Source organism: Lissotriton helveticus, chromosome 3_1, assembly GCF_964261635.1.
Source record: "Lissotriton helveticus chromosome 3_1, aLisHel1.1, whole genome shotgun sequence".
Lineage (NCBI taxonomy): Eukaryota > Metazoa > Chordata > Amphibia > Caudata > Salamandridae > Lissotriton > Lissotriton helveticus.
The window spans coordinates 318,874,843-318,891,804 of NC_136061.1; the positions used below are offsets into that span (position 1 = coordinate 318,874,843).

General features: G+C 44.5%; 1 protein-coding gene across 6 annotated transcripts in view; it reads right to left on the reverse strand.

Moving 5' to 3' along the window:
• LOC144822411 (multidrug and toxin extrusion protein 2-like) overlaps nucleotides 1–16,962 on the reverse strand; it is an 877,798-nt gene that overhangs the window by 230,672 nt on the left and 630,164 nt on the right. For all 6 annotated transcript variants that reach the window (XM_078679885.1, XM_078679890.1, XM_078679888.1 and 3 more), the window contains one exon: nucleotides 13,384–13,478. In XM_078679885.1, coding sequence (XP_078536011.1) covers nucleotides 13,384–13,478 — 95 coding nt within the window. The remainder of the gene's footprint in view (nucleotides 1–13,383; nucleotides 13,479–16,962) is intronic.

Here is a 16,962-nt window from a genome sequence, read left to right on the forward strand (position 1 = left end):
TTCACCCTCATCTGAATCCTCCACATCTATAAGATGGCTGGGAGAAAGCTGTGAAATATTTGGTGCCCTAAATTCCATCTATGCAAATTTTTGACGTCGACGGTAGTACAGTCATAGAAAGTGATATTGCCGTAGTCGGTGGGATTGCAGTCGCTGAAACAGCTGTTGTCGACGATGGAGGGATCGTTGACGATGGTGTCGCTGTGTACAATGGTTTGAGTTTAAAATATTTCTTAAGCGCGCGTACACCGAGCGGTTTCATGGCACTGTAAAGTACTAAAAACCCTGAGGGACAGACAAGACCGGGACACAAAGAGGGGCTTTATGGTGAGAAGGCTTGTGTAAAAAGGAAGGTTTTGAGTGCCTTACGGAAGAGTGTGTACTGGGGGCAGGATCTCAAGTGCGCCGGGAGGGAATTCCAGAATGCAGGAGCGAGTGTAGAGAATTTGGAGCCTCCCCATTTTTTTCGTTTAAAGCGGGGAACTACGAGCAGTTGTTGGGTGGATGAGCGTAGCTCCCTGGGAGGAACATAGGAATGAATTTCGGAAGTGATATAAGCAGGGGCTGAGCCAGACCGGGCATTGAAGATGATACAGCCCAGCTTGAACTGGGCTCGTTCCTGTATGGGGAGCCAGTGTAGGGACTTGAAGAGGGGCGTGACGTGGTGTGATTTGGACAGATTGAATACCAGGCGGGCCGCCTGGTTCTGGACCAGCTGGAGACGTCTTACGTTGTACACGGGCATGCCACAGTAGAGGGCATTGCCGTAATCCAGGCGGGAGGTGACATCGCCAGGACTATGAGTTTGAGAGCGGAGGGAGAAAAAAAACGAGAGACTTTGCGGATAGTACGGAGGGAGAGAAAGGATGAGGACACAACAGAGCTGACTTGGGAATGAAGGGAGAGTTGGTCATTGAGTTTGAATCCAAGAGTTTTTACGGAGGAAGATGGAGTCGGGGGGGGGGCCTAAGGAGGGGGGCCAGAGAGAGAAGACCAAGGACTGGAACAACCACCTGTCAGCACCAACTCCGTTTTATCGGGGTTTAGCTTCAGGTGGTTGTGATTCATCCAGTCCTGGATGAAGGTCATGACAGAGTGGAAATTGGATATTGACTCGGGGGAAGAAGATAGGGAAAAAATAAGCTGGAGGTCATCCGCATAGTTGTAGACGGAGACCTCCAGCTGTTGAAGGGCGACGATGAGAGGGGCGATATACAAATTAAATAGCAAAGGGGAAAGGGAGGAACCCTGGGGAACCCCGCATTGAACTGCATGGAAGTCCGCCGAATAGTCACCCAATCGCACTGCTTGGGTGCGGTCGCGCAGGAAGGAGGACAGCCAGACCAGGGCCGAGCCATCGATTCCCGCCGCTCTGACACGGGAAAGTAAGATGGCATGATCAACCGTGTCAAAAGCGGCGGAGAGATCGAGGAGGACCAGGGCCTGAGGATGGTTGGTGTGCATACCCTCTCTGAGGTTGTCAAGGACCGATAATACTACGGACTCTGTGGAGTGTGCGGGGCGGAACCCAGCCTGCCTGGGGGCTAAAACCCTGTTCTCCTCCACGAAGGTACTCAATGTTCTGGTTACATGGCGTTCCAGTACCTTCGCCAAAAAGGGTAAGAGTGAGATGGGGCGATAGTTAATAGGAGCCGAGGGGTCAGCGCCAGGTTTCTTTAGGATGGGTAGGATGACGGCTGATTTAAGGGGTGAAATAACAATGCCCTGTGAAAGTGAGCTATTAAGAAGGGTGAGGGGTGGCAAAACACAGGCAGAGTAGATCTGTTTCAGGATGTGTGCTGGGCAGGGGTCTAGAGGGGAACCAGACTTAATCAAAGGCAGAAGAGAGAGGAAGGAATCTTCTGTGAGAAGAGGGATGGATTCGAGGTGTGGTGCGACTGGGGGACACTGGGGGCTAACGAAGGAAGGGGAGGGGGGGATGTTAGCTTTGATAGTGGGGATTTTATCAAGAAAGAAAGAGTTGAGGGAGTCGCAAAGGTGCTGGGAGGGGGAGGGTTTGAGTGTGGCCCTGTCGGAGTATGCGAGGTCGTGCACAATAGCGAAGATTTCTCTGGGCCGATTTTCGGCGGTTTGGATTTTGGAAGAGAAGTAGGCCTTCTTGGTAGCCAAGATAGATTTTTTTATACAAGGCCGAGAGGGTGATGTACTGGTTTCTAAGGATCGGGCAGTAGTCTCGCCGCCAGGAGCGTTCCGCCCGGCGGACGTTAAGTTTTTGAACCTTCAGTTCCTCGTTGAACCAGCGATTTGCGTCGTCAGAGCGCCTAGATGATATCCGCCTTAATGGGGCGACTGAGTCGCAACCTGCTCGCAACCATGCGTTGATGGAGTCCGCTTGTCCAAGAGATGACAGCCCGTGGAGATACGGGCTGGATGCGGAGAGTGTGGCAGACAGGGAGGCCACATCCGCACGGTTCCATGAGCGCGCCCAGATGTTTTTGGCGAGAGAGGGCTTAAGAGCTGGGCTAAGGGATAGGGAAAAAGATGAGGAAGTGATCGGACCAAGTGCAGGGGGAGATAGACAGCGAAGTTACCGGGCAATTGAGGGACCAGATCTGATCAAGGATGTGGCCCTGGCTATGGGTTGGGGCGTGAACAGCGGAGAAGAAGTTGAGGGAGCGGAGAGACTCCGAGAACTCTTTTGATGTTGAACATTCGGCCGGGTCAGAGGGCCAAAAGTTAAAGTCCCCTAGTACCACAATGGAAGAGTTATTTACTACTAGGGTGGCCACCAGATCTTGGAAGCTCGGAAGAAAGAGTTGAGGAGAAGGGGGAGGGCGGTATATAAGGACACAGGTGAGCAGGGTACTAAGAGAAAGTGAACGGGCCGCTAAAAAGTCTGATGAACCAATGGAGGAGAAAGCTAGAGGTTGAAAAATGATTTCTCTACGGGCAATCAGGGCGACGCCACCTCCTGGTTTGCCGGGAAGACGGTCGGCTCGAAGAGCATAATAAGAAGCAGGAAGCATGGCTAATAAAGAGGGAAGGGAGCTGTCACAGAACCAGGTCTCTGTGAGAAATAAGAGGTCGGGTTTGTGTAGGTCCAGTAGAGTGAAGAGTTCATGGTGATGCTTGACTGCTGATCTGGTATTAAGGTAAAAGGCAGATAAAGCGGTGGGGGGGGACGGACTGGTGGAACAAAGCCGGGGCAGAAGGCGGGTGACGAGGATAAGGGATGGGAATGGGAGGAAGCGAGTGGGGGGGACAGACCCAGCCTGTTGATTTGTGCTATTACAGTATCATCCAAAGGCCACGGGCCTTGGAGACTGGCCAGCTGCGCGAAAGAGTATTGTATGGAGTGGGCAGAGTGGCCGGCCCCTAGCCCCGTTCGGACGCGGACGGGCGCAGACAGGCTTACCTTTGGCGCGCCTTCGGAGCGCAAACGTCGCGCCCGCTGCGCTCGTCCGCTGCGCGTCCGAGGGAGACACATGATTTATGGAAAGATGGAGGGAGGACGGTGGGCGTGGCCTCCGATAAGGGGGCGTGGCCTGCGGCCTGGGCAAAGTGCTGGCGAGGAGTGTCTAGCTCCGATATCGAACAGCGCTAAGTCCGCTGTCGAAACCGGAATGGTAGCAGAGGGTAAGTGGTTAAAAACACAATAATATACAGTGACAATCCAATTTTTTTTTTAAAACGAGGTGACTCCCGGCTTCCGCCTCAGGAGTATAGTACAATGCAAATGGCGACACTAGCAATCCGCGTCACTATATAGACTTTTGGTGGTGGGCGTGGCCTGCGGTCTGGGTGAAGTGCTGGCGAGGAGTGTCTAGCTCCGATATCGAACAGCGCTAAGTCCGCTGTCGAAACCGGAATGGTAGCAGAGGGTAAGAGGTTAAAAACACAATGATATACAGTGACAATCCCAATTTTTTTAAAAACGAGGTGACTCCCGGCTTCCGCCTCAGGAGTATAGTACAATGCAAATGGCGACGCTAGCAATCAGCGTCACTATATAGACTTTTGGTGGTGGGCGTGGCCTCCGATAAGGGGGCGTGGCCTGCGGTCTGGGCGAAGTGCTGGCGAGGAGTGTCTAGCTCCGATATCGAACAGCGCTAAGTCCGCTGTCGAAACCGGAATGGTAGCAGAGGGTAAGTGGTTAAAAACACAATAATATACAGTGACAATCCAATTTTTTTTAAAAACGAGGTGACTCCCGGCTTCCGCCTCAGGAGTATAGTACAATGCAAGTAGGTGTAGTTGTCGACAATAGCGTAGTTGACGATGGTGTAGTCATTGAGGTCTTTGCAGACATCGAGGTTTTCGTCGACGGTCTCGTCGACAAGGAGCTCTTAGTCTGTGGTGCTCTCATAGACGGTGGAGTCGATGACGATAGAGGCAACGTTAACGGTATGGAACTCTTGATACTCAGCGTAGATGCAGTTAACGCCGTCAACGGTCTTGACGATGATAGAGTCACTGTAGTCGTTGTTGAAGTAATAGGCGTAGACTGTGATCTTGAATTTTGGCTAACTTTACCTCTGGAATGGCCCGACTACTCTGGTTTTCTTTTTGATGTTCCTGGAGACTGAGGGGATCGAATCTCTGAGGCGACCTTAGGCTGTTTCTCCTGCTTAAGACATTCCTTGGTTAGATGAGAGACTTCTGAAGGTTTCTTTCTCTCTTCAGGCTGACCCTCAGGCGACCTGGCCCTCTTGTGAGACTTGGAGGACGTATCACTATCCACATCAGATGAAGCACTGTGCTTCTTTTTAAGCACCAATAAAAGTCTTCCTTCTCGATCTCTCAAGGATTTGGTTGAGAAAGTGCAGCATATTTTCCATTGCCTTGTCTCATGGTTGGCATAGAGACAATAAATGCAATCTTTGTGTGCATCATCCACATGCACGTTTTTTTTTCCACAATCCTTTTTTTTATCAGACATTCTTCTTGAATGTTTAAGAAATAAACTTACCTGAAAAAAGCTGAAGAACTGAGCAGAGCTCAGGGAGACTCCATTACACACAAAGTTTTGTAAAAGGAGGCTAATAGGCAATTGAATACATGGTGACCACCATGATAGCTTATGGAATGTACTATTTACTATCTGCTACTTTGTTATATGTTCCGTGGGACTCCCACTACGACAACGGGGAATGATCCAGGCATGTGAATCTATGAAAGATACCCCAATACTGAATAATATCAAATTTTATATTAGTATTTATGCATTTTTATATAGCACAAACTTTACATGGACATGCATAGCAGACAGCTATGACTACACTGTCAGAAGAGACAGGACCAAATGTTAAAATATGGGTTGGAGAAATGAACGGAGAACCAAGGAGACCAGAAAGCTGGCTGCACTCTCAACTTTGAGGTGCTTGGGAATCGTGCCTGCACGCATCACAGCAGCGAGGCCTTTGAGCTTAAGCAAGTGAAAGTACGCTGCAAATGAATTATGAGTGGACGAGTGGATAAGTGAATGTATCTGTGATGTTTATAGTTTATTAGTTATGCAGCAATTTCAATTGCTGATGTGCAGAAGTCCATTAGAAAGTGTGGCCACGCCATCAGATTATCAGGTGAAAACGCCAGAAGTCTGCTACCTGCCTCCCGCACAGCTCCTGCCCCATGGCCCAGGAAAGAAGTATAACACAACAAGAAGTGTTGTGAGGGTGCAGTACCACAGGCTGTCACTGTGTCCCGTGAGACCTCTTTAGTCCACATGAGGTACTGAACCCTACAACAAGGCTAGGAAAAGGATATTGCAATTGTGAGAGCTGCCGACTCGTGAGCTTGGGATCCCTGATCGAGTCTGGTGTCCGCTTATAACCCTACGATAAATGAAAGATTATTATTTACAAGCATTTGCAATGCCATCGGTCTCGCCTTTAGGAACTTATATGTATATAGCTATGCAGCACATTAGCCTGGGTGCTGAAACATCTACTGTTCTTTAACATGGAGGGAAAGTAAGCACCAAACTGCATGACACTCCAGGTATGGGAACATATGGAGAGAAATATTGCCTTTCAGTGGGAAATGGTATAGTCCAAAGCTCTGTTTTTAATATAAAATCAGGGCCTTCGGTAGTCACATCACTGAAAATAGAAGATTTCAAAAACATATGATCTACGGGTGCTTATGGAAAACAATTTCTGTGGACTGGAATCTAGAGAATGCTAAAGTGATTCTGGTATTTTACTGACCTCTGCTGGTCGTTTTCTATCAAGAACGTAAAATAGAAGCAGTTGCCAAAAAAATAAAAAAAATAAAGTCCCTCAGCAGAAAGCAATTCTGGTATTTTACTGATCTCTACTGGTCGTTTTCTATCAAGACAGTTAAATAGAGGCAGTTGAACAGAAAAAAGTCCCTAAGCGGGAGGAGACAAGTCCTAGGGCTGATATCCAGAGCCCACAATGTACATACACGTATAAGTATATACTTAAGTATATACAAGAGGTCTCAAATGCTCGACCTAAAAAATAAGGGCAAGAAATCTAATCAAATCTACAATAAATGCAGCTACCTCGGAGTTTTGGGCCAGCCAGAGGTGCTGTGTGGAGGGTGGGAGAGAGGAGATTAAATGAGGCCAGTGCGCTGCAAAAGAAGCCCAATTTCCCTTAAAAGGAAACCCAAACATGTGAATATCCTACCAAAAAAAATGCCCAACTGACGTGGACATCGAAAAGTACAAAAAAACTAAAACATGTTTTTAAAAAACACAAAAAGGAGAGGGAGGGCTCAAAGGAGCGGGGGGACACCGTGCTAACACAACTGTGGCATTAAGACAAGGTGGGGGAGGAATGATTTAGTATAATCTAAAACAGCTATGGCAGCAAAGCTGAACGCAGACAGTAACAGAGCAGGAAACCAAGAACAAAATATTCCTCCAAAGAACAGATGAAGAACCATAGTGTAATCAGACAGTTCTTCATCCCGGCTGTCTGGGAGAAACAGACGAGAAAAGAGAGGGAAAAAGAGGCAGGGCTGACCACTAGCAACCAAGGATTTTTAAATGACAGGGAAACAAACAAATCAAAAGCAGGGGGATGGTTTTCAGCCCACAAGAGAAGTTACAACAGGTCTCAAATTACTTCTTTCAATAGGCTGAGAAGACAGTCAAGTATTCTTTAGAAGGCAAGAACTATATACCGGATTTTGCAAAATAGAGGGGCTATGGCAACATTTTCTATTCATGACTGTGTCTAAGGGCAATAGTCCTATTCAGGCACCAGATACAGAAAACCTTCAATGTAATATCAGAGGATGACCAGGCAGATGGAGGAGTTCCATGCTGCCTAGAGCCTGGTAGCATTCAGAAGCCAGTTCACCAAATGTAAGTTATAATGGAGTATACTACTTTGGACCGGGAGAGAAGCACTGCATTTTTATCTAGGACATATTCATGCAAATTAGAACCAGGACCTTCCATTGTCAAGGTAATTCTGGCACATTCAGATTCATCCTGGTACTCAACTGTTTGATGGGGCCATAAAGGTTTGCAAAATGAATGCAGGTATTTGGCTCAATGATTATTGTTAGCTTCCTAGAAATGGGGTTGACATCATCCACATTCCTCAAAACATTTGACCTAAAGTAAAAGTTTAAATGAGGTGGAAGGCAGCCTGATTAATAAAAAAAAGCACCCGCTGGATAAAAAATAGAGAAAGGAAGAATTGACATCTTGGGAAAATGCTAGCCATATTTAGGACACAGCCTAGGTGTGAGCAAAAGCAATCAAGCATCTGGGTTTTAAATGTTTAAAGTGACATATAATAACTTAGCAGACATGACCCGCTCTCGTACTAGTAGACGTCGCATTAGTCAGGCATAAGATGGATAAAGGAGTACCTCCAGTGATTAATCAATTTGTTAACTATTTTTGTATACAGTGTCAAATTAGGACAACAAATTACCCACGAAGTTACTGGAGAGAACAAGCATATTTTCTTTGAACAAGGGGCTGCTTCATTGTGTAAATATAAGATTATGACATGCTGGAAATATATACGTGCTTAAAAATGGGTTAGTAGTAAGTTATTTAGGGCCTGATAACAAATTTGGCAGTCCATCGGACCGCTGTAGTCACGGTGGTGGTCCGCATCACCGGCCACCTGTGAGACCTTCAATGGCTACCTGTCAACTAGAGAATCGCCTTCAAGCTTCTCACGCATGCCTACAAAGCCCTCTCAAACGCCAGACCTGCATACCTCAAACACCGCCTCTTCTTCAACACTCCCACCAGACATCTCCGCTCCTCCCAACTAGCGCTGGCCACCATCCCACGGATCCGCAAGACCACGGCTGGAGGAAGATCCTTCTACCTTGCAGCAAAGACCTGGAACTCTCTGCCCCTGCACCTCAGGCAATCACCATCACTCATCACTACCACAATTAAGGAAGGACCTCAAGACACGACTGTTCGACTAAACTGCAGAACCCAGTGCATTGAGACCCTCACGGGTGAGTAATCGTGCTTTACAAGAGTACTGATTGATAGATTGATTGACCACCAGACTGTCGGTCCACCCGTCTTATTACGATCCTTGATCCCGTGGCGGTGGCACAGTGGTCTGAGGGTGCATTATGCTGGTGGTCTCACAGCGGTTTAAGGCACACCTATCTACCTTAGATGTACACCCTGGGGCCCTCCACAGCAGGTCTGCCCAGCCTGGATTTTAGTTTGAATCTGGCAGGTGGTCTGACTAAGGGATTGGCAGTCTTGCAGCGGGGCGCTGGCATGGCGGCCCGTTGCAAGACTGCCAAACTCATAATCAGGCCCTTAGTGTCTGTGTTTGCGGCCCGATTTAAATCATTCGGAAGTTGGGACATGTGCTTCCTTAGCTTACACTGCACTGATTGCAGGCACCTTTGTGTTTCTTGTTTCAAGATTAGACACAGCACTCAGAGTAATAGTACACATTAGGCAATATATAAATAATGGCAGTTTTGCCAGAGGATGACTTCGCCAAGGCACAAGTATATCATCTCCTCCCCCCCCATGAAAAGTATCTATATATTTTTTTATTGTGTTTAGTGATTTCTAAACATATCAGAAACAATACAAACAACATAACAGTTGCCAATCGGTACTTTCATTATTGTACAATCAGGTACGTCCATTATAACAACTGAAAAAATACATGTATGCCTTTGACCCTTTCCACTGTAAACATGTAATCTGCCGTCTACCCAGAATACAGCCTTAGAATCCGAAACAATATGGTACCCCGAACTATAGTAATAACATCTTGAAGTTAGTCCTATCACACCTGTCATATCTTATCTCCCACAACAGGTATATTTATTTATTTCCACCTCCTCCACACGAGTTAATCCCCATCTCCCTGACTATTATTTCCCTCTGGCTCTACATCTTCAGCTCAAGCAATTCCTGCTATCTCCTGTTCGACCACCCTCTCCCCTTGTTTCTTTTGAGCCCAAGACAGAAAAGGTTCCCATATATCTTTAGGTCTTGACGCAGATGGCATCAGTTCCCAGAACGTGGTCAATTGCTTATACCTGAATGTGACATCACGTAACCATTCTTTAATGCTGGGGGTACCCTTCCTCCCCCTATGTATTGCTACACATCTTTTAGCGAATAGAAGCAGCATCGCATGTAGCTTCCGCATCCCAACCGGCGTGTCTTTTACGTATCCTAGTATTCCATGGATAGGGTCTGGGACCTCTTGTGTACCAATGATCTCGTGTATTGTTAGAAAAAAATGCTGGCCCAGTACGTCGCCACCTGAGGACAGCTCCACACCATGTGCAAGAACGAGGCCGCCGCAGCACCACATGTCCAGCAGCCATCCTCTTCTTTTAGACCTATTCTATTTAAGATAACTGGGGTTCTATAAAAGCGATGGAGATATTTAAAATGTATTAAGCGGAGTCTGTCGTTGGATGAGAGGACAGTGAGTTGGCTACAACAGTAGGCCCATTATTCACCCGTAACTGGCTCCGGCAACTCATTAATCCACGGCTGCAGAGTTTTTGGATGCGTCAGGGGGCATCGTGCTGCATATTGTTGTAAATACGGGTAATTAATCTATGGGGGGATTCTGATGTTTTACATGTGGCTTTAAATGACAAGTATATTTAACATCATGAAACCAATGTTGGTGCCCACACTTTGTAACCAGTGTCTGGAAGTGGATTATTACTTGGGATGAATGGTAGTGCACCCCAAGTAATGTCACTATTATTGAATCTTAATGTAAGAAATGTGTACAGCATTTAGAAGAACCAAACAGCTTAAAAATGGACGACCCAATAGAAATTTATATAAATTGAAAATAATTTAATGAACCAAATGACAGAAATCCAATAGAGGAAATCAATTACATGGATTTTTAACATTTTAAATAAAAATGCCAACTCCAGGCAGCTGGTCGCGCTAGACCAGCACAAGGTTAAGTTTGAAGGCCAACGACGAGGGAACGCAGGTCAGATATACAGGATACATTTGATCTGATAAGAGAGTTACTTTTCCTGTTCACAGCTTAAGATCCTTTGAGACATATTGTAGAATTTGTGAAACCAAATTGTTCTTTTACCTTTTTCTTACAAAGCATGCACGTTTTACAAAACCAATATTTCACAGTTCAGAATTGGTGTGCTTCTGTCGATAGAATGTAGTTTATGGGTCCAACATAAGACTCTACGTTCTGCATTCACATTGTCGTAAGATAAATTACTATCCTACAGGGGGCTTACAAGGGCTTACTGTAACTGTCTTCCTGACTGTACTTTTTAGCACTAAGGAACACTTGGCTATGGTACTCATTGAATAAAAGCAAACATAAATATTTGTTGGAAATCAAAGCTTAGTTGTAACTACCACACACTGTGAATGAGTGAAACAGGCTCTTTCCTGTATTTGCAAGAATATGCCTTCAAACTAATCCCACATTAAGTGGTCCATTATGCATGTTGCTATGTTTCCATATAATGGAGTTTGGGATTGATTTAGGATTCAGCACAAAGTCTTGCTTCCCAGATAGTAAACTTGGCCATTGAAAAGTTCATCTGAAATACATCAGCAACCTTTACCTCTATTAGATTTTCATCTCAGAAATTACTTGATTACTGCACCCTCATTTTTTGCTACATTGCAATACTGGTTTTTGGACTCTGCACAATAGGACACTGCTATCCAGTGGCCAGTGCATATGCTCTGAAACATGTTGGCATTGGCTGCACTTCTGCTTGGCATATTTAACTTACCTGCAAGTCCCTAGTATGTGGTGTAAAGTATACTCAGGACCAGTCAAATAAATGTCACTAGTGGACTGCAAAACATATTGTGCCACTGCTAGACAGACAGTCCAAAACATGACTGCAGGCCTACTAATGTAGCCGGATTGTTCAGTTTTAGAACTGCAAATTCAAACTGTTAAAATAATACATTTTGATGGGCCTAAACTATCTTTTGAAATATTAATATGCATTCTTTAAGTAGGTCTTAATGACCACTAAGGCAAGGTGCATGGTATTTAAAAGTAGGACATGTTAATGGGAAACATGTTCTTACATTGAGAAGGCCGTTACAGCTATTTCCACTGTAGCATGGTTAGGTGTTCCATAGAAAAGCATTGGGATGCATTACTAAAGTAATAACTTTATCTCTACCGAGGAGTCAGCTAAATGGTTCAGTCATAGACTTATTACAAAGTCAATTCAGTAGTAACTGTTTTGCAAAAGGTATTTTTCAAAAGTCACTTTTTACCTAACTAAAGGCCATAAAAGCCCATTTGCATGAGATTCCAACTGTCATCCAGGAACTGAATAGCCCCTTGATGAGGAGTAAAGTGGCTCCAAGAGTTGAGAGAACGTGTTTGGGTGTGTGAGGTGTCCAGTTCCTTTGATACAATGACCATCTAGACTGTGCCCAGGAATTTAACTTCAAAGAGGCATAACCTGTCTCAGGCAGATATTGCTAACACATAGGCCATCCTCTCTTTGTCCCACTAGCTAATGAGGCACCAAACCCAGTTTGAGAGGAGCTGCCCCAAGAACCAGTTTTGAGTGAGGATGGGTTGTTCATTTCCCTGACCATACCACTAAGGTGGGTAAAGGAGCTCTGCACATGGGAAGAAAGGTTCTGTCATGTTGGATGTAGGTAGAGAGGGGCACAGTGGGATTGCTTGCGGTAGGGCACACAGGAACCGCTGCAAAAGTGGGAAGAGTTACCCCTTGGAACTATTTCCCTGTTGGTTGGGGGAGGGGGGCAGAAGTCACCAACACCCACATACATGTGACACCTCTGGGCACCCTCTTCAGGGCATTACTTTACCCTTGGAAGACAGAAGAAGGGCTGCACCAGCTGTTGAGCATGGACATGCTCCCACTTGTTTGTACCCTTGATAAAGAAGTGAAATCTTCAGAGTCAGTTGGCTGACCTTCTGTTAAGCTACAGAGACACAAAACCTACCAGTAGCCCTCTTCCCTGAAAGAGCACAGCTGACCAGTTTTTACTAGACTTACCCTTGACCCTGCTGTTGGCTTCTGTTGGTGTGAGTACCCAAGAACTGTTCTGAGGCCCTGGAACCCATGCCTGGCATCAGAGTGTACTTCTCCTACCTAACCCTAAAAGTTAGGATTTAAAAACTTTTTACTAAATTTCTGCCTGGAGAACCGTTGTGGGACCAGTACTAGCCTGCTAATCAATCAGCCAAGAATGCATTGCCAATGTTCGAACTTTGTTGCAGCTCCTGCTACATTCTTCTCCCCAGCAGAAAATTCGATTCAGCTGGCCTGACACTGACTTGCATCCGACAACTTTAAACCCTCTTACCCCACTTATTAAATCCCACGTCTAGAAATGAGTCTAACTCGGAATGAAGAAATATTCACTGTGGCTGATGCCGATCAGCATCCGATCAACATGGCTGACTTCCTGTGCGCGAGATCTGGACTTTTTTGCGCTAGGAGCTTTTCCTCCCTTTGATGTTGGTTTCACCAAGACCTCCTCCTTTGTCAAATAGTTGTCGTTGAGCTTCGCCTCAGATCCAGCCTGTAGCTTTTCCCAGTTGAAGACTCTACCTTCTTTGAAATATTCTAATTGTGACAGTAACAATACTTTACCTACTGGAGATGCTAATTTCATGATTAACCTTAAATTTGCCCACAATCATGGGACGAAATAGACAACAAATGCCATTTTAACACAGGTTGCTAACTAGTATGCATCAGTCAGGCTGGTACGAAGGCCCCAGCAGCTTAGAAAGGCACAGTTTAAATGACAAAATATCAATTTCCTTCAATTTAGTATTAATAACAATACCATTTTGAAACTGGTGGTGGCAGCATGTATGGGTTTTGTGAATGGTTAAGTAATCACATCAGAATAACTTTAAGATGGCTACAAAATTTGTTGTTCAAATGCAAAACAGTACATAAATAATGGTGTACCTCCTCTGCGACCTTGGTCCAGTTCATCTTGAATACAAATATTAGAAAGGACACTGCTTGCAGTGAAACACAGATGAGCATTCCTGACCACAGGCCTACAAAAATAGAGGAAATAAAATATTAATGTGAAATGTGAGTTCCAGACATAATAAAACACCACATATCTAACATCCCTGACACACATCAGGACACTTGTAGTGCAATACAGTGATATAAGAGAAGAACAAGAGAAGGCACCCAAGAGAGACACAGGTGAGCAAGAGAAAGGTGTGATATGAAAGAGTTTAACTGGTACAAGTTTGGTAGCATGGTGTAAATCAACCATTTATGAGTGCACCTCATTGGTTTTGAGTAGTACATTTTTCTTGCCACTCAGTTAAAGGCCAGGACTTTGGGGATTCCGAGACAAATGGATCCGACAATCACTGACAGATGTTACTGAACCATATAATAAATATACAGATTTGCTTTAAGTTCTTATATCGTTGCTTGTAAATCATATTTTTGCTAAAACCTTCAAATGTAACACAACATGACCCATAGGTCGAATCACAATGTTTCTTAGGAACCAAATTTCAAATGTGTATGTGTCTCTGTTAATCTGGTGTTCAATGCCACCTTTTCAACGCAGAGTAAATTAAAAAGAAACATAACATTAAAATCAGTCAAAAACCTGTTGTAATTCAAGAAATCATAATTCAGTTCTCAACTCCTTACATTGAAAAAATCGTATATAACAGACTAAGTAATAAATGACCCGATGAGCGCAATTCTCATGAGGAAACACTGACAAGTTCAATAAATAGCTCAGTTTAATGTTATACTGTTAGGGGGGTGGGAGCGCACCAGACACGTAATTACCTCTTGCATGATGGTTCATGTAGTTCATTATTTCTCGCTCAATTCAAAATGTTCATAGCCAGTGCTGTATTATTAGTTTCAATTCGTATCCCTAGACACGTGTTTCATGATTCCTCAATCGTCAGTAGGGAAAAAAGCAAAGTTCATAGGTTGCAAGGCGTGCTGCCTCATCTCTCAGGACCAGTTCCACTCACAGCATGAAGGCGCAGGCTCCCGAGCTCGTCAGCTCACAAAACTGTTATACTGTTAGGGGGTTGGGAGCGCACCAGACACGCCCCAACGTAATTACCTCTTGCATGATGGTTCATGTAGTTCATTATTTCTCGCTCAATTCAAAATGTTCATAGCCAGTGCTGTATTATTAGTTTCAATTCGTTTCCCTAGACACGTGTTTCATGATTCCTCAATCGTCAGTAGGGAAAAAAGCAAAGTTCATAGGTTGCAGGGCGTGCTGCCTCATCTCTCAGGACCAGTTCCACTCACAGCATGAAGGCGCAGGCTCCCGAGCTCGTCAGCTCACAAAAATGTTATACTGTTAGGGGGGTGGGAGCGCACCAGACACGCCCCAACGTAATTACCTCTTGCATGATCGTTCATGTAGTTCATTATTTCTCGCTCCATTCAAAATGTTCATAGCCAGTGCTGTATTATTAGTTTCAATTCGTATCCCTAGACACGTGTTTCATGATTCCTCAATCGTCAGTAGGGAAAAAAGCAAAGTTCATAGGTTGCAGGGCATGCTGCCTCATCTCTCAGGACCAGTTCCACTCACAGCATGAAGGCGCAGGCTCCTGAGCTCGTCAGCTCACAAATGTTATACTGTTAGGGGGGTGGGAGCGCACCAGACACGCCCAAACGTAATTACCTCTTGCATGATGGTTCATGTAGTTCATTATCCTCTTGATTGGGATTAAGTTATGTAGGTCTTCATCAGGACTATGTCTTTGGCTGTGCACAGAGATGGGTTCATTTTTTTTTATCCTTCTAGTTCTTAACAGAAGACCGAAGATTCGGTCATTGATTGTCCTGGTAGTCAACTAATTCATTGAAGAGGCTGCACTGTACAGCTTTTCTCGTGTATTAATCCAGCAGCTGAAGGGCATTGCGCTTGCATGGAGGTGTTCTCATTATAGAGATTTTTGAGGATAGCCACAATTAAAAGCAGGATGCCAATTATATACTATGGATCTATGCATATAGTGAACAACAAGGAGGGCTAGTTACCTGTAATCGTAGGTCTCCTTGAGAACCAGCATGAATAGATCTTTCTTTTATAAAGGCTTTTTTTTTTTTTTTAAGAATCAGCCTATTACAGGCTATATTGCTATATTGGACAATGTGTTTAAAAAAATTGCTTTTTAAACTCACTACATAAAAAAGTGACGTGAAAGGCTCTTTCACAAACTTGTTTACAAAAAAGAAGATTGAGTGAAAAGCATGGTAATGTAGCTAGATAGACTGTGGGGTGCTTGGGGGGTGGGGGGGGAAGAGTAGTGCACTGCTCCTTTAAGGAAGCACAACCCACTAATTCTGTTCTTCTACTTCTTTAAGGAGAGAGAGCTTCTGGAAGCAGGATCATCATAAACACGGAGTAGAATATCAAGCACATCCCACGTCTGGTGGTTTAAGAAAAATATTATGATGCTATATCCAAAAAGATACTAAAATGAGGCTTGACCGACGTAGGCATCCACCCTGGCATCAGAGTCAATACAGTATTGTCTCATAAAGATGTGGATTGATGGCAACTTTACAGATCTATGCTATGAATATGCCCTTTGACAAGACAGTACTAACAGTGTTATCCTTACCGTAACAGGCTTTTTTATACCCAATAAGGACTGACTTGCATTCTGGTATAAAACACACTATGCTAAAGACAATCCAGCTGGTATGGACTGTTTTGAAGTACCTGTACTTACAGGTCCACAGTTCATAAATAAAGACACTGATAAACAGATTAATTTATCAGGAGAAAAGGTACTACCTCTCCTCAGATCACATGTGTGTAAAGAACTTTCAGCAGAAGGAAGAATTCTGAATGAATGTTGGAAGTAAAGCAATACGAATTTCGAATTCACTACATCTTTGCCATCGTCAGTTGTCATTCCCACTCAAGCATGCACAACCGTAGACTAATGGCGCTAATTTGAGTGCGACCGTGATGATTAGCCCATCAATAGCACTTCCCCATATATAGCATTAAAATATTTGTAGCCATTAATGAGTTCTAAAATGCTTATTACAGTTCCAAAAAGGCATTTTGCAATTTAAGTGTGAATCTACAATTAAGTGCTTTATAAGGATAACAAACATTTTCATTATCAGGGGATTAGCAAAGCGGCCAATTTAATTTAACATACAATGGAAGACTTTGGAAGGCATGCACTTTTTACGCAACTCTGCTGAGCGTTCTGGTCTTTCAATGAGATGTTATCAGCAGTCCTTTGGCGACAAAGTTAGATATCAACTAAATATTTGAAATAATGACAGGGACTCAGGTATCACTGAACTGGCTCGACATGAATCCATTATTGAAAACGCGACCGGTTCCCTAAGACAGATAGACCCACGCCCAGCTCTGCAGAGGCAGGTATGGCACGAGCTGATGACATGGTATTTTCTATGTTTTCTGCAAAACTAGGATGTTGGCACCCCAGGGTAATTCTGTTAGCCGGAGATGACTTGATTATTAAAACATGGGTGTGCACTCTTTAA